This window comes from Rhyacophila brunnea, unplaced genomic scaffold (genome assembly GCF_057557595.1).
Source record: "Rhyacophila brunnea isolate RB1 unplaced genomic scaffold, BYU_Rbru_1.0 scaffold_4, whole genome shotgun sequence".
In the NCBI taxonomy this organism is placed as follows: domain Eukaryota; kingdom Metazoa; phylum Arthropoda; class Insecta; order Trichoptera; family Rhyacophilidae; genus Rhyacophila; species Rhyacophila brunnea.
This window is the reverse complement of record NW_028233068.1, coordinates 3,809,033-3,831,915: the sequence shown is the minus strand read 5'-3', so window position 1 is coordinate 3,831,915 and position 22,883 is coordinate 3,809,033. Positions and strand designations below refer to the sequence as shown.

The following is a 22,883-nucleotide window of genomic DNA, read 5'->3' as shown; positions in this document are numbered from 1 at the left end:
CAAAATATTTTCCCATAGTATTTTTTTTTACAAATTTGGCATAGTTACATAATAAGAAATAATTACAAGATAAAAAGAACTTTTTATATACCACGTTTTTAAATTTTCTGTTGAATCATATAAACTTGACAATTGTATATATTAATAATTTAGGACAAATAAGGCAATTGTCAACAAATCATTTTTTTGCTATTTTGCAACAAACAAACAAATATAGAATACTGAAATGTTATTTTGATTTCCATAGTAACGCACTATATATTAATAATTTAGTTGCTAGGACCACCCCCTTAGCAACCAGTAATAGTGGATTGGATTACGGATTTATTCCGAAATGACTTTTCATACAAAACAGAATTAACTGAAAATGAATTCAATTCTACTTAAAGATGGCTAAAAGTATTAAAAGAATGCATTGGCATCGTGTTCTGATATATTCTAAAAGTTTCAAATGTCTAGCTAGTCGGGAAATTAGTTGAAAATCGATTGCAAGATTTGTACTGGATAAACAACCACCGGACAAACAAGAATACGAGCTAAGAAAAACGTGGTAAAAAATACTTGTTTTAATAACTACGCTCGAAATTTCGTATTACCTAATAGGTCTATGAAACAATACAACTGTATACCTATTTTGACGTGTATTTATTTACGTGTATGCTACTATTAAATAAAAAACCTAATCCTTTGTAACATTCATCGAAATGAGTAGAAATGTGATGTTATTAGTAGTTTCCTACGTCACGCTACTCATTAAATGTAACTTTTTTTAAAACATTTTTTTTTTATAAATCACGGGCCCATATTTTCATTATGTAAGAATTTATTCCGACGGTGTTTTTTAAAGCACACTTTAAGTTTGCGTGTATATTATTTTTTCCCCGTCTGACATTGGCTCATTTTCTTGGAGAGAAATTCATTTTTTTGCTCCCCTACCGAAAAAAATAGGAGTAGAAGTTAAATTTTCTTTTATTATGTGTGTGTGTTTTTTCGGTCCTCTTTGTTATCTGAGCCTGTAAAAGTTTTCTCGTGTTTACCTACAGGAAAATAGTATTTATGTCATACCGAAAATGTGACCAAATTTTTTGCATGGCGAAATAACTTTTTGATATTATAGAATCATTTTGAATAAATATTACACTGGTTTATAATATGTTATTATAAGCAATGTTTTGAATTTCGAATATGTTATCTAGTGATTTATTTTGCAGACGATATCCCATAATAGTTTTAAATAAATTTTTGTTAAATGTGTCACCATCTCTTAGAGACTACGGACTTCAGTGGGTCTATTCTATACTTATCGACCGCTATAAAGTGTTAATGTCATAAATATTATCAAACTTAGGGTAGGTTTGTATCAAAATATCAGCACTTATTGTAACAATTACAATAAGTTGGTTTTTATTGTAATTTTTAGAATAACTGCTAATACTTTGATACAAACCTACCCTAAGTTTGCTACTATTTATCACTTTATCACTTTAGCGGTTGATAAGTATAGGATAGACCCACATGGGTAAATACAGATTAAAATATGAAGTCACACGATTTTCGGCATTTTCTCGTGGAATATTTATATAATTCAAAAAAAGAATTTACACATAGTGAACATTACCAATTATCAATTTAAGACGCTCACAACATGACATTTAGAAGCAAAGAAATATTATTAAAACAGTATTATATAACAAAGAAATAGATCACTATGGAGTTATTTAAGTGTTAATACAAAAAATATAATTAGATACAAGGAAGTAGGTACACCGCATGAGCTAAACATACCTTATTTTACTGTTGATTTTGTGACGTCACATTTTATATGACCCCCTAAATCATCGCATTATATCACACCACAACCCCCCCCCCCCCCTTAGAGCATGGTGTCATATAGACCTCTAACGTTCTAGACGTTTGGCGAAAGAGGTTTTCAAATTATTTAAAAAAAAAATTAAGTTCTTCCAAATTGAGACTTCTCTAATTTACTTATAAAACTGTTGAAAGGCAATTTCAGTTTGATATAAGTGCCATTTTTGTATGTAAGTATGCTATTAGGGTTTGTATAAAATTTTGTTGCCTTTTTTGTCATCACTTTCATACATCTAAGTTCCATCTCCATATAAGAAGGATTATTTGGGAACATCTTTGATACATAGTATATACCAATTATTTGATAGTAGGTAGTTAATTTATCAGTATAACGCACGATTAATAGCTACACGTGACTGCAGACTTCTCCAAATGTTATTTCCGCAATTTAACAAATAGTTTTTGAAAATTCATCTCATTGTTTAAGATGTAACTAACGGTTAGTTAGTAGATAGTATTTGAACATTTCAGCTGACATTTTTTTCAAGACGAATAATCATTTCACTGAAATATTGTATCATATTGTATATTAAATACCGTCATTGACTTATTCCACCCTGGGATATACGAATCCAACTACCTCCCAATACTGCAATCCTTTAGACATTCGGGCCACATTGTTTATGGTCATCACTCGTCAGTTCAAGATTTAGCTACTCAAACTGTCAACTGCAATCATATCGATCATATATTAAATAAAAAAAATATATATGATATTGATACCTACTTCAACGACATCACTGTTATCGGCTGGGATTTATTCTCTGCTTGCTAAAAACTGTACCAATTTATAATACTTAAGTTATAGTTAGTAGGTAATGCTAATCTCACTATATGTAAATAATCAATTGTCGCTTATAAGCAATGGATTTTTTGTTGAGTATATTAAAAAATACATGTTTATTAATCATTTTCTCAACCCATTTGGTCCTTAGCCTTGATCAAACATGTTTTAAAACTCATAGGATTTAAGCTCGTACCTACCCACTGAGAGACGGGCGCTCCGCAAACTACTACACTTTAAAATTTCTCCAAAATGTCATAACTATTTTTTATTTTAATCTTTGATTTATTAATTAATAATGCGGAAAATATATGTAAAAGATTGTTATAAAATTAATAAAATACAAAGAGATATTTAATTAGAATAATTATATATTTACTCCTTGATTTCTTAATTACTAATGTGTTAATTTGGTATGTATTTAAAGTACTGAGATGAAAATAGTCATGGTGTCATTACTTTTTCTGAAATTACAGCCACGATAGCTCTCATAATTCATATTACTCTCCCGCTAAAAGAAGTATATTTACAAGAGAGAGAAAATAAAGTTTCTCAGTGACTAAACTTTCTTTCGGTATTTGCATCTCGCTAAGGATTTCCCCGCCACTGCTCACTTGCCAGGGCCGTAATGAGGACGGGGGCTCAATATAGGATGCCTGTAAAAGCCTTCAGGGCAGAATTTAACTTTGCCAGTTAAGCTTCGCGAGATGTAAACTCCAAAAGATGAGGAAAATCATACAGTTATACAATAGGCAATTTACATATTTTTGAGCTTCACTTACAGCCTCTCAGGGTCGGCTTACTACGTTTTTAGACAAAATACAATATTATGTACACGGTTTTCGCGAATTTTCGTCTTTACAAATAATGTATAAAAATACTACATGATCTTTAGTTTACAGATGTAGGTGCAGAAAAATAGAATCAATGGAATATGAATAAATACTTTATTATAATAATATCTTTTTATAGTGTTAACTGTCAATCTGGGTGGAAATGCATTATATTATTTAACAATATATAGTACTTGTTCCAGTTTTTTAATATTAGTCAGAACTGGTTTCGTCCGGTTCAAAGGGAAATTGGGAAACTGGTCCTGAGTAATATTAAAAGAAGTTAAATTAGTGCTACATATTGTGTTTTTAACTAATATAATAATGTTAGGATATTAGTTATTATGAGCAGCTATGTATGAAATCTACTTCTTTCATTACTTTTTATAATATGTAATGTAGGAATGAAATTTCTTAAAATATCTATTGCAATTTTTTTTGTTAAATTTCGGCATTGCAATTAAACGATTATTCTACATAAATAACAAATATATGCTACACACAATAATGTTGGACACGTGAATATAGAAAAGTATTTTTAATTAATACCCAATAAACTCAGCATTAAAGTGTGAAAAAGGCGATTAAAGAATCCAATTTCTAGACATCCATCTTACATTGATACACTAACCACATGGCTATCTTCTGACTGACGACATTGTAAAATTCTTAAAACACAACATTTTAAGATATGAGAGAGGGGGTTTTGTAGTTAATCAACACTTCATGACTTTTTATTTAGTCACTACACGGTAGAGAATGTCTTTTTAATCAGATTACTGAGTGTGATCGTTATTAAATTATAACGTTATAAATAGAATGAATTTCCACCGAGAATTGACAGAATGTAACTGATAAATATTACAGTAGCAGTGGACTGTAATTTGACCATGTTGATTAGTGGATTACGGGTCTAGACAGGGGGTGGTTAACAGGATGCCAGACACTGATCTTTTATGTTGAGAGGGCGGACGTGTGCTGGGGCCGGTTCGGTGTTCACGCACTAACGCACTGGTAAACGGACGGTTCGGAATGTTACTCTGACGGTTTCACTTTTGTTTTTAGAATAAATGATGATGGCAAGTTTAGGGTGGGTGATAGACGCGACGTTTGCTCAAACCGTATCAGATTTAACGCAACGAAAATCGAATAGATGTGTTTTGTCTGAGTCTCTCTGTGGTTAACGATGGCTTAGCTTTAACAAGCCTAGGCGCGCCCGCTGTCTTAATGTAACTAAATTGAACTCAATGTCTTATTCACATCCGGTCTACTGATAACCCGTAATTGCTGGTTGCCTGGTCTTGTGACAATAATAAGGGATTTGTAGTTGATAAGGAGAAAGGATGAATGCGACCATAATTGGCCTAACCATTTACTTTTTTCATTATTATAAAAATCATAACTGCCTAGTTGTTAAGTATTTTCCAATACATTCAATTTAGATATATATCATATATCCTGAAAATACGGAAAAGTATCCTGGATCGTTAAAACGCATCATCATAGATAATAATAAAATATGTACCTACATATAAATCTCAATTATATGCCTTAATAATTTAATTACCTTCAAGTAATCTCAGTCTTTATCGTTTGTATTTATTTTTTAGTAGTTATATTTTATCGTAATTATTTTTTTTCGACCATGTCCGATCCTAATAGGATCATATAGGCCTCCACATAGTAGAGGTTTGTATTAACAGATATATTTTTTTTACGAGAAATGGATGTCAGCCACTTGCTCAACCTATAAGGTCCATACCCTGACTCACACACAAATTGAAAAACAATATGTGTACTTGCCAGACCCAGGATTCGAACCTTAGACCCACGGCGTAATAGTCTAACGCTTAAGCCGCGCGGCCACCGTGGGTGAATTAATTAAAATAATATAATATTTAGTGGCTTTACATAATATAATAACAAAATTATGACATCAATATCTTCTCAAAAAGAACAAGAGAATATACCTAATTTTCCGATAATTAAATTCAATATCTAGATAATATTTTAGTTGCCTAATTCGTTTTGTGCATTTTTTACAGTTTCTCAAACCTAAAATATCCTCGATACACTGCCTCCCCCCGTAAGCCGTGAAAGCCCCCGACCCCCCTCACAACTACCATCAACTTATAATCTCGACTAATTGGCAATCGACTCTTCACTAAAAACAGAGGGAAACTTCCAGAAAAGTTTTTTCTTTGTGCCTCGCAGCTTTTTCTCTCATTCCTCCCTTGTTTGTAAAAACTCTTTGAAAATTCAATAGATATTTATATCTTCTCGTCTTATCAATCAGGTTCAAAGAACCGTGCCGTCTGATTGTTTTTGCAACTTCATTAATTAAAAAAAAATATCTCGGATACTTTTCCGCGTGTACATCAAAATAAAACTTTTGGAGATAAAATTACCAAATTCTGTTGTATATTATTCAAGATATGCAATGAAACCACTTCTTCTTTATCAACTCTTTCTATTCAATTTGTTCACAATGAAGCCTGCAAATTTTTAATAAAATATTGTTAGTATATCCATCGGTGGCGAAGGGTGGAGGTAGGCTGTTAAGATCCATCATAAATAGTTCACATTTACCTTTGTTAGACATACTTATTAGTTTTTATTGAACTATGACTACAATTATTTTAGGGATGGTTTTGGTTAGTTTTTAAAAATCAATTAAACTCTGCGTAAACGAAACGATAATAGTTTTGGTATACTTTGGGCGATACGACATTGTTGTGCACACTTTTTCATTCATATTTATTTGTTTTCGTTGGATTAAGAATACATATTATTACACATGTTATTGCTTCATCTTTTTAAAATTCATTAAGCTCTGCCTAAACCAAACTACTTATAATAGATAAAAAAATATTATTCTATCTATAAAATATCCAAAGTTATGTTTGATTTAATAATTGCATAATTTTAGATATTTTATAGATAGACGAGTATTTTTTGACTATTATTATTTATCAAGGCTTCATGGTCGCCATAAATAGTGTACACTAACCTTTGTCAGTCATATGTATTTGTTTTCGTTGAAATAAGACTGCAATTTACATATGCTGTTGGTTAGTTTTTAAAATTCACTAACCAACAGCATCTGTAAATTGTAGTCTTATTTCAACGAAAACAAATACATATGACTGACAAAGGTTAGTGTACACTATTTATGGCGGATCTTAACAGCCTACCTCCACCCTTCGCCACTGATATCCATTAGTTTAGTATCATTGTATACAAACTGTTTCCTCATGGTCAGGCTTACCAGGGACCAATAGCGAGGGCTGTGCCGCTGGTCAATGCACTCCCTAGAGACGTAGACATTTTCAGCGATGTTATTTGTATTTTATTTTTTAATTTGTATTTTTCTTGAATTGTTATTTTTTTACTATAAAATTATTATTTGCTTTGTTTTTTCTATCTACTAAGTTGATTTACATGTACTTTTTATTCTAAATCTCCTGTTGTGAACGTCTTGAATTAATAATTTGTTATTAAATAAATAAATAATAATTCATCAGCCGCGGCATCAGCCATCAATGCTGGATAAAGGTCTTCCCCAGCTCTCTCTATGCTTATCGGTTCCTAGTTCATTGCTGCCCCGTACATCCACCAAATCGTTATAAGTTCATTTATCCAGTGGGTTTTAGGGCATCCCTGTGGACGTTTAATGACCCTTTGGTACCACCGTATAACGGTATTTGTCCAGCAGTTGTCCACACTCGCCGAGCGACATGTCCATAAAAATTAATAGTGATTCAGAAACCTTTCGTAATTACTTTAATTCTACAATATTTATACTGACAACTTTTTCGGACTACAGAACTATTAAGACTCCCATTCACTGCGTCCAACGCAACTGGTGCGTTACCCATCAGGAATTGATAGTTAACAAAATAAAAGAAACCATCAGGTGGCCTTTAGATATAATTGGCATGTTATTTAAATGTGGTAATTAACTAATAGTTTCTAAATGAAATGCTTATCAAATTACTAAGTTTTTGGGTTTTAAATCAAGGTATAAGTTAACTGTCCCAATTACTAAACGAATTTTAATAATTTATTTCTTTATTCAACGAATGATTTACAAGATTTGAGAATGTAATATTCTATATAGATATTAATTTAACATACATAATTTGAAAATATCTCATGGTCTCATCTCTCATCTCATCCACTAGAAGATTTTTTTATATATATAATATGCATGATGTTTTCAAATTATTTATGTTCAATAATATATAGAATGTTACATTCTCAAATCTTGTGAATTCTTCGTTGAATATAAGAAATAATTTACAAGATGTAAGTTTTAAAAAAAAATACTGATTTTTGACCAACCAATCAATTGATCGCGAAGTGTAAATGTAGAGCACCAAATATCACGTAGTCTGGGAAATTTCTATGTCTTCGTTTGAACAGGGGCTGCGCGTCGGGGAGGGGCGCCCGGGATTGTTTCGGAGGTTTAGGTTTTCCCGAGCCAAAAATAAGCCTTTTGTTTGAGTTTGTTGCCAATTTGAGACTTGTGGAAGCTTCCTTATCTAAACGAAGAAGTTGGCATGGCTGGGCCAGCTCTCGCCGAATGGGGATGTTCAATACAAACGTGCACAACCTATTTAATTTCAACTCAATATGTACTAACATAATTATGTGGGTAGGTAACTACTTAATCTTTTAAGAATAATTAAAATTACTTTTTATCATTATAAACTACAGCAGATACCAGTGGCGAAGGGTGGAGAATGTTTATGGCGGATCTTACCAGCCTACAAATATTCCACACTAAGCTTTGTCAGTCATACGCATTTCTTGAAATCATTGAAATAAGACTACAATTTTACAGATGGTGATGGTTAGTTTTTAAAATTCAATTAAGCTCTACGAATACCAAGCCATAATAGATAATAATAAAAAAATTACTCGTATATCTATACAATATCTAAAATTATGCATCACTTTGGAGATTTTATAGATAGAATAATATGTTTAATCTATTATAGTTTGGCTTAGGCAGGGTTTAATGAATTTAAAAAAAACAACAATATGTGTAATATCTATTCTGAAACGAACGAAACAAATAAGTATGAATAAAAAAATGTGTACTATTTTGTCGTATTGCGCAAAACATACCAAAACTATTATGCTTTGGTTTAGGTAGGGTTTAATTGATTTTTAAAACTGACTAACACCATCTGTAAATTGTAGTCTTAGTTCAATAAAAACAAATACGAATGACTAACAAAGTTTAATGTGCACTATTTATTGCGTATCTTAACTGCCTACCTCCACCATTCGGTACTGGCAGATACTGTTTCCGAAAAAAAGAAAGCATAATATCACTGTTAATAATAAATTGTGTGTCTATTTCCAATCACTTGCTTTCAGAAAACATCACTGAAAGCAATGATCATACTGAGATCAGCGAAACTGTAAAATAAATCGGTTGTCAATATAAACAATAATTTATTCTTGCCTGTACGCCACGAAGATATATAATACACGTACATTGAGATATTGTAATTCATGAATCGTACCACCTTGATATTGGGCGGAGAGCGAGGCCTTGCGTCAATATTTGCAGATATATTGATATCCCATACGAAGTATTTCAAATTGCGTCATTGTTTATTGAAATTATACAACAGATCTAATAATACGTTAGGCTAATTAAGGTAAGATGTATATTAAGTATACAAATATGCACTGTATTTTTAAAGTTATACTTCTATTAGTTATACTTCAGTATGAAGTTAGCTGCGAATCAGTCTGCTGTAGACAAACGCAAGTTTGATAGTAGAATTGTTACGATGCCTAGGCAACGAATTTATTAATATCAGCCATTTGCAATCCCTTACGTTAACAAACAATTAAACGTCAGAGTGACAGTTGTTACTTAAAAATAAAAACAACGACAAATAATTATATAATTCAGTAATATAGGTTAAAGTGTATAGAAATAAACCAACGGCGCTCCATTAAGCGACCCTTATTCTTGAGTGTGTAATTTATCAAGATAATTAAGAGCTAGTCTAAGAATCTAGGTTGTCACAAGTTTTGTTTTTGTTTTGTTACGCCAAAGAAGTATAACTTCTAACGCGCGTACATAAGTACACACACCGATTTAAACAAAAAAAAAGCGAAAGTGGCTGAATTGACAATAACTGAAGCTACAAGATCAATTCAGGATCGGTCTGACATAATTTTATATTGGTAGGTAGTTAAATTCAAATTGTATTTATAGACTACAAGTTTTATGTTTTTTTTTAATATTAAGATATAAAAATGCATTTTGATTCCGAAACACACTGACTATAGGAGATACATTGGCGAAAATAAGAATTAAGCAATCCAGGAATGAAAAGGAAGAAAACAACTTTTCTATTGTAGGATATAGTGGCGGTAGAAATGAAGTGAGAAAGACATAACTACCTAGAAGAACTAGCGTAAATAAAGAAACGATTTAAGCGTACACCAACGTATAAATAAACGTAACTGCAGTTACGATGTTAAACTTGAGACGTGTTCGATATTTAACATCATTCATATTGACGTATGATTTTGTTTCATAATATTATATTGTAATTATGTTTCATATTATAAAAATACAAAATAGTTACAAAATAGTAGTATAGATACATATAGGTTGCTTTGAACAGTGTATTTTTTATATTATCAGAAGCACATAGTTGAATCGTTAATAAACTTTGGAAAATAAACATCCGAGACTTTCGATTCATCGCTTTTTAACCCATCCTTGTGACGTAATGTCGATGGGTGAATTTACTTTCATATTTGTTCACTTATACCACCCGATTTGGCCGTATAAATTGGCAGAAATTTTAGTTTGTTTTTTAAATATACCAATGAACTCAGATACAATAATATTTTTTTTATATTTCAATCATTTAAAAACTTTCAATGACTGTTAAAATTAGACTGAAAGATTATGTTTTTCTTGATTCTTTTTACTTGAACGACGATTAATGTCAATGTAACTATATGGCAACTTACATATATAAAACAAAATAGTAGTGGGGTTCCAAATATAATACATTAATCATTTAAATCACTTTATTTTGTACCTATGAATGAATAATTATTGTAACATATGAATATGATATATTGACTGGACTTGCATAACATATTATTCCATGCAAGCTAACTGAATCTAATACAATTATAACAAATACGACTATTTGTTTGTATAACAGAATATACTTATATAATATTTTGGGGGGAAAATAATATTAAAACCCATTCACTGCGGACCTTTTTTTTAAATTAATATTTAAATTCGTTGTAGTTAGATAGGATACCCGTAGCTTAATTGGTAAACTACATTGCCGCGAATCCAGTTGTTAATATAGTCATTACTTGGCTTGCTTAGTATCTTCTTAGTACAAAATAACGATGAATACTTACATAGTGGAATAACTTAACTTTGAAATTGCGCAGATTGCGATTTTGTCTACTGCGCACGAATTACACAATATTATGGTAAATTTAATTATTTTTACCGTCATTATTTCCAAATGGTCTTATATTAGGTCTATTGCATCATTTTCTCTCACTCGGAGTCGCTCTAACTACGTTATATTTTCTGTCAAAACTGTCGAACTTCACGCTTACGTTATATGTTTATAGTATTTCAGTGAATTAGTAATTTTATAAATACATAATGCATTTAGGGAATGTCGATAAAATTAAATGTAAATGTGTTTCAATAAGCTAAATGCAATAATAAAATACACGGTGGGGCACATATTAAATACTTATCAAATTTACTCAATATATTGACTGTTTAAATTGGGTACTTATCAATTTATGGTCCGCTTTGAATTATAATTTTCAAATGTAAAATAACTTCATACTTACAGTATTTAATTATTGTTCATGTTTAGAAAAAATAAAAATAGATATTTTTTAATTTGATTGATTGTTCTGACATAATATGTTACTATAAAATAAACAGTAAATAAATAGTGTAAAACCTTTGTTAATTCATAAATGCTAAAAATGCTTTATAAAAAGTGTGTACTACAACGAATAACTTTCTTTAGATTTTATTATTTATATATAATGCTAAACAAACTTAGGACAAAATAACTCTACATTATTTACACTATGTACATATACACTTGTGCATATATTATACATATTTACTGCGGAATGCACTTTCTAACTTAAATTCTTTTCAATTACTTCACACAAACTGAAATAAAACGCTCGTATTTCCAACATCTAACAAATGCTATCGCAAAGGTAGATAATATGAAAAGTTTTAGAAACGTCTTGTTTTGTTGTTAAATTTTAAATTAAAGCAGTCGTGGCGTCATAGTGAATGACACTCAAACAGGAGAATTTCATAACCACCTCCAGTTAAACCAGTGCTTCTTAACCACTTTAAGTAATGTTTTTCATATAAAAATATATATTAGGTATTTCTAATGATTTTCGCGAAAGAATTTTAAAAAGCGCATTTTTTTTTATAAAACGAAATATTGCTTTAAGTAGGTATTAAAAATTTTAGAAGAAAAAGGTTTAAAAGTATTAGTACCTACCTACAAAGGCACTAACTTTTTTTTGATGATTTTATATTATGGTAAGTATTTCTACATGTCTAGTTATATAGTATTATTTATCTGCACGTGTTATTGCTGTTCACCAAATACATTGAAGGGCGTCGGAAGTAAACTAGGCATCGCGTAAGCCGACAAAGCAAATAAGTACAGTACTATTAAACCTTTTTTGTTAATTAATACATTTGTTCCAACTTTCAATACCGAATATATCTGTATTGTTTGATTTTTGATACCGGTGGCCGCGCGGCATAAGCGTTGGACTATAAAGCCGTGGGTCCCAGGTTCGAATCCTGGGTCTGGCAAGTACACATATTGTTTTTCAATTTGTGTGTCAGGGTATGGACCTAATAGGTTGAGCAAGTGGCTGACATCCATTTCTCGTAAAAAACAAAATCTGTCAATACAAACCTCCACTCTGTGGAGGCCCATATGATCCTATCAGGATCGGACATGGTCAAAAAAAAAAAAAAAAATTCGGTATTCAAAAATATTGGGATATAAATTTTAAATACCGGTGTTGCAATACCTATCCACTGAATAGTCACCCACCCTGGGAAAATTTTAATTAAACCTATCATGTAAAGTACATGCATACGAATTGTAATATTCATAACAATAACAATAACAATTCATAGCAAGATATATGTTATAAAGATTGATTATCACATCTCTTCATTGTAAATCTACAGTTTATTTCATCGTGTCCGGAAACTTGTACGTATGCAGTTCGCCGTATCACACTTCACCGTGAAATATTGTATTGGAAATATATGGCCGAACATTAAAGACCGTCAAACCCAAAGGTTCGTATAGTAAGTAGGTACTGACATTAAATAAAACACGGTTTATGTCGGTTTACACTTTATATGGAGCCAGCAGCAAACAATTTTTTTTAATAGCTTTGCCAAAATCAGCTATGAAAATTGAATTAATGTTCATTCTGAATCTAATAAAATTGGAGACCGTATAGTATACGCACATCTCTTTCCGATAAGAAAGCTCACGGCGAACTGTGCCACGGTGAAATGTTTTACGTACAATTTACATGTAACCATATTTCACAAGAGTCCGGCTTAGGTTAGCCCTAATACGAATCTGTATAGTTTTCTGTGAAGTATCAATTCTGGCTTTACCGCATTACACTCACTATGCAAAAACGGAGTTTATTGTATATTAAACCTTTAACGACAGTACGTGCTCATCGCCTAATGTTTTTATAATGATAATGTTATTAAAATGAATTGTTTAACATCCAAAGATAACATTCGAGGACCCCTCGGTACCTATACGAGATTCTGAAACGCGAAGGGAAATTTTGCATCACGGGGTTATTCCGTCGAGTTTATAGAAGCACTTCGGGAAAATTACCCCAAAGAGTAATATTTTTCTACCAAAGTACCTAATTATCATTACATGAACATTTACTTAGGTACTTTATATACTCTGACGTATTCTATTTTAGTTAGACAGTTGTAAAAACCGTCATAATATCTTGTTATATAAGTCCTCTGTAGATATGTACTAGCAACTTCATATGAATGTATATTAAATTTAAAGATCCCAAAATAAACCGATGGATTAGGAGATAAACAAAAGTAAACGATGTGACAGTGGTCACCAGCCGTCATACTGATAAAATATGAATGGGTCGGACACGTTTCTTAACTAAAGCCTCGATGACATTAAGCGAGTTTACTATCTGTTAGTAAACTCGCCCAGTGTAATCATGTACATTATCTAACTGGCAGATTGTAAACAATCTATGAGAAAAGTTGAAAACCGGGCTACTTTACTCGCTACTAGCTGGCGTGTGCGCTTGTTAACTAGTAAACTAGCCGTGTGTCATTATAATTGCTAGTGAACTAGCTGCTTTAGTTTAGCAAATCAAAGAAACAACACGTGGTTTCAACTCGAGAGCTAATCGGCTACTGAGTGAATGGAAAGTTTTGTGTTTCATCATCATTATCGCACTAGCTGACTTGCCAGCTAGTAGTTAGTAAACTCGCTTAATGTCATCGAGGCTTAATGGAAAACCGAGCAATCCCTAGGCCCACTATGCGACCACAGTGTTGCATATAAATCAGCAGGATCAACGAACTCATAATGTTCTGAAAGTACGTGGCAGCGAAGTACCAAGGACTGAGAATAATGGAAGAAGCTACGTTAGATTCATCCGGTGGATATCGCCATATCTAAATCTTTCTTTAAACACCACTACATCACATAGTTTTCACATAATGTCATCAGTTTCTTGCTAATTCGTCGCGGAACAAGAAAGTGTAAAAATACTTTTTATTGTTATGAAAGTTAGCCACACTGAAATCAAGGCTTGCTACATATACAATACAGGTGAAGACAGTTTTCGTCCATAAATATAGTCAAAGAAATTCAATTCGATTCAATTAATTTTTTTAACATATTTTGGTCATTACAAATTGTAAGTTTAAGACGTTCACAACATGACATGAAACATTATTATAAAAAGAAAAAAAGTAATAAAAGCGACGAAAGAGAACAATATAAACATACAAAAACAGTGAAAATACAATTATACATCTATAGAATAGAAAAGGTACACCGACTTTGCTAAGGAGACCCTATTTTAAGAATTTATGAAACAGCTTCCACCTAAACTCACTCTCATGCAAGTGGAATATACCAACACCCGAAGCAATTTGGTTTAACATAGTTATCGCCCTCCCAATTATTGGGATTACCTGTTGGTTCTGCACATTTTCTATAATCTCCTCCCCCCTTCGTAGCAAATAATCACATTATGTCATAGATATATGGATAAGCCCTTAGCTTAAGCATGCCGTATCAGTATTTAGTTAGGTACCTACATAATATTGACTACTAGTGGTATAAAATATTGACGGTCAAATTAAAATTATTTTTGTTGACATCGTAATGAAGAAATCGAGAATTCTAAAAGAATACTGTCGAACACTCCTATTTTACTTATGACTCTCATCTATTCAGATCCGAAATTGTGTATAAAAATGATTGCCTAATAATACTATAATCTAATGCAATTATTTTTTTTCTTTTCTTTCAGAGCACAGACAAGATGAAGTAATCGAAATTGAGTCACCGACTGGAAATGCCAAGGCCAAGAGATATACAGTCAAATCGAGGTAAATAACATTATTTTTTTTATTATATTTACTTAATTTAATATAAAATATAGTCTATCTTTGAAGGTTTCAACTCATTTCGGCAGAAACTAATATTAAATATACAATTTTAATAATAACCCTCGATGGTATGGATCGGCCTATAGCGCCGAGGGTACCATGTTCAAATCCTGGGTCTGGCAAGTACACATATTGTTTTCAATTAGTGTATGAGTCAGAGTATGGGCCTAATAGGTTGAGCAAGTGGCTGACATCCATTTCTCGTAAAAACAAATTATTTTAATACAAACCTCCACTATGTGGTGGCCCATATTATGATCTTATTAGGATCGGACATGGTCGGAAAAAAATACAATAGTTTGAGAAACCCTCCAAATATGAGTAGGAATCAAAACAAAACCAAGGTTTTTTTATTATATTCATTTCAATTTTAGTTACAAAATCTGTAATAAAATTGAAATTTAGACAGTATATTAGCTATTTCTAAAACTGTCGTGTAAATAATAACTTAATTAAAAATGTATTAATAATAATAACTCTGTAATTATGTGAACTGTAAAATCCTAGTGGAAAGACAATATATTCAAATAAAATTAATGAATATACGTTAGTACGATTAAGTAATTCTGGCATTTGTTTTGTAAGCGGGCGGAACTGGTGCTGTTTATTAATTATGAGATAGGTACCATCCGGCACATTGCTAGTGACCTTGTGTAGTTTTGTTTTAAATTGCCATACTTATATTCCTACTGCCATCAGTTAATTTGTGCGTTGTGAAATGAAAAGGTTGAAAACTAGTGTGTAAAGACCATTTCACGGCGCCCTAAAAATGTATGCTCCGAGCAACCAATTTACAATTAATATAATGTCATTTTTTAATCAGTTTCGAGACTAATTTTTTCATCTGAACCGCTGAAAACAGCCAGCGAAACATTGTTGTGATTGTGTATTAGCCCATTGAATTACCATTACGGTCTCGAGTTCTGTGACGCACACTTTTAATACCATTCATTTTATTTTGGTCATTTTGGCGAAAATGGTTTATCTATTTGGTTTTATTATTTATAATTTAATTTGTATCGTCACAAAAGTGTTTCAGTTTGAGCTATGCTATGAAGAACTATGCTATGCAATTTTTGTATTAGGGTAGTTAGTGAAAAATATAAATGAAGAAACCAATTCAATACTTAAATCAAATTGTGCTCATATTGTTAGGTTGCAAATTTATGGCCTTACCTACTATTTAGCACCCTATTTCTTTAGTATATGTTGATAATAATTATTATCATTGTTATTATGATTTATCTCTACGTTAATTTTGAAACAGATTTTATTTGCATCTCGTGTTACTTTTCCCGTGCATTATAAATGATTCTTCACTAAACCAATCATATCGATTCTTTAAAAATTGTATTCTTACTTTTTGCGTCGCCGGATTCTCACATTCATCTTATATCCACCCATATGCTCAAATTCTCCACAAAGTATTTTTCTTTTTGACAAACGGCAGGGTAGCCAACTTGCAGAGTTTAATATTTTATATCAAATAACATTGTCTATTAACATGGATGATAGCTGAGAATTATATGGAACCCATTTATGGCCTATAATTATAAATAACACAATATTAACTACCATCTCTAATAAATACTGGTACTAATGATTAAATTAACTGTTAATACTTTTCCATTGTAAATTTATTAGTAGCAAACTTCACAAGATTGTGGGTGAATTTCCAAAAACATCAATCATTCATTCTTAAATTAGTCGATTGCATGGATTATGAAATATCCAAATATTTCCAAAACATATCTTGAAACCTAAATTTGTTATGAATGGATAGTATTATTTTATTAATTACATTACAACATACATTGACAATAATTTCTAATATGAACGAAACATGATCGACTTAAGTACAGCGAAACGAAACATTATCATTACATAATATTATTCAACTGTTATAATACTTATGATAAGTCAGACCGAATCATTATTTCCATCGATAGGCAAATAATGATTATTTGGAATAATACCCCGTTTACACGTGCATAGATTTACTGTTGGCAGTAAGTATTATCGCGCCCATAACAAGAAAATGTATGGGTAAACATATATTATCCTGCAGTTGCAAGCTTGCATGCATGAATCAAAAAAGTTTAGAAGCTTCTAAATTTTCATGCTACAGTAGGGATTTATTCGATTTGCGCCTGCGCAGTAGAACGATAGTGGGGAACCTGCCGTTAACAAAACGAACTATACTCATTTTCAGGTTAACCGATTTTCACTACCTATCACATAGTACCTTAAAATGACAACATCGCGTCTCGTGTACTCTTGAAGAATGAGATTGGCGAGATAGTCAGCACTTTTACGTGTAAACAGTAGTTATTGTGACGATAGTTTAAAATACGCACTATTGCTGCCAGTAAATCCATGCACGTGTACAAGTGCTATAATGCATGACATAGGTTAATAGAGGAAAAATATTAGTCGAGTTTTCAACGTGTTTTTATTACTGACATATCAATATTAATTTTTTCGATAATTTTATTATAATTTGTTTATAAACTTATTATGAACTAAGTTACATAGGCGTATAGAAGATTGGACTAATAGTGTAAGATAATTTCAAACAGATTTTTATGTTATATTGTACATACTTTATAAACTTGCAATATACACATTTGAGACATTGTGTAACTATCTACATCTACAACGACTTTCAGAAATTTGGTGACCCTGCCGCGAACACCGAACGTCGCCCGGTTAATGCATTCAGGGTATTGTGTTTCCCTGAATATGAAATATGAAAAATGGTAAACAGATATCTACTGTCCCTGCGTTACCATAAATCTGATCTTCTCCGTAGCATACCTTGCCTTTTTTTATTTTCCTCCTTGCATGCCGAGGTGAAAATTTACAATGAGAATGGTTGCTGCATAAATTTTTCCTGTGCGGTTTTTTGTTTGTTTATTTCTGTACCTTTAAAAGGATATTCTCAGAATTTTCTCTGCCACGTTTATTTACTCGCCTTTATTTGCGATTTGGTTTCTCCATTTTATTGTTGTTTATGTCAAAGATAACATTGAAAAATAACATTATTATTTTTATATTGTTCAAGATATACAATTATTTGGAATTTGTTCAAAGGTGCCTAGGTAAAGCTTCCTGAAGATCGTCTTCCATACAATTGGACTCAAAATAACAACTTTACTGTTGTCTTTATATTGCTTATTTAGTCTAGCACGTAAAAATATAAGAATATAACTATTTTAAATCATATACAATTGTTTAATCATTTCTATATACTTACTAATATATATTTAAAAAATAATATACACTAGAACAGGGATGGCAAATAGTATTTGATCGGCGTGTCAAAATAAGCCATTTTTTTAATTCGTGGCGAGTGCCATTCTTCTTTAGGTGTACACATGATATAATCTAAATTTAATCATATTTATTGAATATAAAAAAAACAATTAGGTACATTGGCAACTAATTTTTTTATTGAATATATAAAAAATGATACAAATTAAATGAAAGAACAAAAGGAAATATAAAAACATTTGATGACACACTAATTTTTGTTTGAGTTTTTTTTTTTGTTTCATTCTATTCGCTTTTATATCAGTCAAATATATATGTCGTTGATTGCAAATTAATACGTGCTGCTGAATCTTTCTTTGTCAACATTTTTCTAGTATATGAATGTACATGATTCAATATAGGAAAAGTGTCAACAACAAGATTGCTAGTTTTTTTTTAACAGATGTTAAGTATCAGCCATACTTTTGTTTTTAATAATATTATGTTTTCAATTCGGCATTCCGATTCATCAATTTGAGAAAGCCGATGACATTCCGATTCTTCAATACATTTTCACATGTTTACAAAATTTTCAGTCCAAATTGGATTACTCGTAGATTGCAAATCAACAATTTCAATACATATACATCAACATGATTTCGCTTTGGTTTATTATTTTCCCGCTATAAACGTTTTAAATATTAAAAAATAAAAGGAATTAATTTTTTGGGCGTGTCATCGATAACTTTTAGCGTGCCAAGTTGGGCACGCGTGCCACGTATCTTCCATCTCTGCACTAGACGATATATTTATATTATGACGTATATGTTGAGCTTGAGAGATTCCCTACTTTGCTTGTGTGGTGAGATTTACACAACGGTGCACGTCATGGAGTCTGGCAACATGTATTTATTCCCTAGAGACGTTTCAGCCATAAACTAGTCCAATTTGTAGGCAGTTTCGTGGATTGATGCATTGCCGGTTCCACTATGATTGGTTCTGTGATTTTTTTGTCAGGTGTCTTGCTATCGCCATATCTGATAGTTATATTAAAATATCTACTGTAACATTTCGTATGCTAATATTATTAATAAATGGCACACCCGGTACAAGTGATTTTTTTGAATTACACGTTTCTTGAGAGGTGTATTTACACGTGTTATTTAGCTATAGGTTCTAGGCTCTTTAGTTCTAAGGCTCGCCAACTTGTTAGTACTGAAGATTAAATGATATCCACTCTCAAAAGATATATTATTCACGTGTATTCAATATTTTAATTATTCCTACATTCCATTACATGCTATAAAAAAGATAGTTTTCTGTTTTTTGAAATAATAACTATAACAAAATAATATATCTATGACCAAGATTACTCTATTGCTAACAATATGTCACAATAAACCTATATTTTTTTAATAATCAAATAATTATCGCGGAATCTACTTGGGTAACACTGCACTAAGTATGCAAATATATTGTAAATTTATAACTTATAACGTTTCTCATCGAATGAAACTTTCATCAATCAGAATAAAAAAAGCAATTACTGAATTAACTGTTTTTGGTCACTATGCGATATGCTTATTCAACTTACATTTCTTGTGTGTCTAATGAATGTTGAAAATATGCGTTAATACTAATTACTAGGATTAGGATTTTTAGGTGCTAAAAATGAATAATAGGTACCTAAAATATGTAGATATAATTGGAAAATACGTGCTAAAAATTTAAATAAGTATGTATTACAATAAATCATATATATATCAACAGTTTAATTTATTATTTATTCACAAATAGAAAACGCGTTATTGCAATAATACCTATTTACAATTACAATTAATAAAATAATGTTTCAAATTTTCGAAAGTGAATCTTTGACGATTTGATCCTATCAAATTTGTATACATTGAAAAACTTCTTTCCACTTCTACAGATGTTATTATTGCGTACCTATGTAAATGAAACTATTTCTGAAGTAGAAAAAAATTTAACACCTGAGGTATCTGATGGATTTTCCAAAACAGCTGTAATATTCTGCAGCGTTTGAAGTCCAGTATTTTTATTTAAAACACTATTTAATTTTGTAATCATTTTTATTCCAATTGGTCCAGGAACATTTCCTAATAGGTGCTAACAAATAGAACTTAAATGTTTCAAATTGTTTGAAACAGATAGATATTTTTGATATTTTGTTGTGGGGCCACTCAAAAAAAATATTTAAATACCTAAAAATCTACCTACTAATTACTATAAAAACTCACGCTGACCACCCATACTTCGCTTTTATAATAGGTAATAATAAAAGTGTTATTCACACAATTCGAAGAAAAACTTAAAAAAAGAGCAAAAACAAGAAGTTGAGTATCATGCATTCATGAATGATGCGAGGGAGGGAGACGAGGGGTTTGCTAGATGATGTAGGACAGAATTGAAAAAATAATAATGTAAAAAGTTGGAAAATGGATTTTTTTATTATAACTAATAGCTGGTGCGTGGCGCGATCGCTTCGGTGTGGAAACTTTACCTCTGTCCGTTTTTTATACGACCGCGGGTTTCTTGCAAGGCGGTGAATTGTTTGCGTAGCGACCTAACTCAGTTTAACAAAATTATGAGTTGTATCTGAAGTAAACTACTTCATTTTACCTACTCTAAGTCGCATTCACTTAACGCTATTGGATGTCATGGAATTAACGATTTTTTCCTATTATCAAACGTTGTTGAAAAATGATATATAGGTACTAGCAGAGCCTCGTTAGATCTTGCAGACAGCATAGTGTCATAACGACGTGGTGGATTTTATTATAATTGATGACTAATATTTAATAGCCATTCCGGTCAATTCTCGATGTGTAAAGACCTTCTCGCTCGCTGTAAAATGCCGCAAACTTTTTAAAAGCTGAGAAATTAGACACCAAGTCGCAATGGCCGACTGTTCCAACTGAGGGTCGGACCGACTTAAGAAACGTCGCGAGGTTTTATGAATAATCAGCACTCTAAATGGTAAATTTTACGAACCGGATCGCTAAATATTTTTCCGAAAATATTACCATAGTTGTCTAGTGTTACCTAGATTGGTTGTTACATTATTAAATAATATTTTTGTAAATTTCATGAACCGGAACGGCGTCCGTTGCGCTCTGGTCCATTTCGAGCCCTGTGAATAATGAAAAACACCTTAAGGAATTCAAATTCACCCCTTGCCCTCATCATTATTGCATAATTAAGTATCCACTTTTGTCAATCTAATATTTTCTTTCCAGTCTGTCATACATTAGATTTCACATTTTTTTTCAATATATCTATGAATATTTGAAAAGTATTCATGAGTAAAATATGAAAAATATCACAAACGCTTCTGGTAGAGTTTTCCGATCTCGAACGTAACATTTTTACTTACGGTATATTACGAATTCAAAATATAAACTTTTTTTTCCTTTTTCAGGATTCAACTAAAACCTTCTTCTCAAGACGACTATGCTGACCTTACCTGCGAAGCAAGACATGAAGCCCTCCCGAGGGATCTTCCCATGAGAACTACCGTGCAGCTAAGCGTATTATGTAAGTACTTACCTGTCAACATTTTCACACTTCTGACATCATAATATATTGCTATTACTATCACTACTCTCACATCCCAGATTGAAAATCTAATATTTAGTAAACATAGTACAGCATTTATTGTATTATTGATTAATTTTATTATTGTTGATATTTGAGACTGGATTTCAAAAATACATAATATGTCACAATATACGTCTATCTAGGTACCTACTTAATCATTTATTATTGGAAATGCGCTTTCCTTTGAAATTATATAAATAGCGAAGGTGGGTGGCATATATGGCGTATAATTTCAAATGAATTTTGACTATAAATAGAAGGAGCTTCATATGTTATTTCTGTTAACCACGTTATGATATTTTAAATTATTTAGCAAACGTTAGCAGCATGGTTAAGTCAATAAAATCTACAAAGAACAACATCGCTCAGTTTGCATTCCAATTTTCTAACACACGCAATGACACCATTTTCATAATATATTCCTTGTAATTACTTACTGCGGTTATAAACGATTTTATACAAATTTTACAGGATTTTCCAACTAAATAATAATGCTGAATTGTACCTATCGTTATTACCTGTTTATCTACACATTGTATTTTATTTGTATTTTATACGCCCTGAAAATTGACAAATAAATGAAGGGTGGATTACAAAACAACATTTATGTCAGTTTTTTTCATATTTGAGATTTATGTGTAATTTTGTTTTTAAAAATGTCTATATGCTCTCATTTACCATTATTTCAAAAAGAACACATGCCATTAGTGGAAAGGCGTTAAATTTTCTTTGATTCCAACAA

The 22,883-nt window shown here is 31.4% G+C and overlaps 1 protein-coding gene across 1 annotated transcript in view; it reads left to right on the top strand.

Moving 5' to 3' along the window:
• The window catches only part of sns (nephrin adhesion molecule sticks and stones), a 268,329-nt gene that overhangs the window by 155,418 nt on the left and 90,028 nt on the right, over positions 1–22,883 (top strand). Inside the window, exons 5-6 of the mRNA XM_085954519.1 lie at positions 15,130–15,208; positions 21,963–22,078. Coding sequence (XP_085810645.1) covers positions 15,130–15,208; positions 21,963–22,078 — 195 coding nt within the window. The remainder of the gene's footprint in view (positions 1–15,129; positions 15,209–21,962; positions 22,079–22,883) is intronic.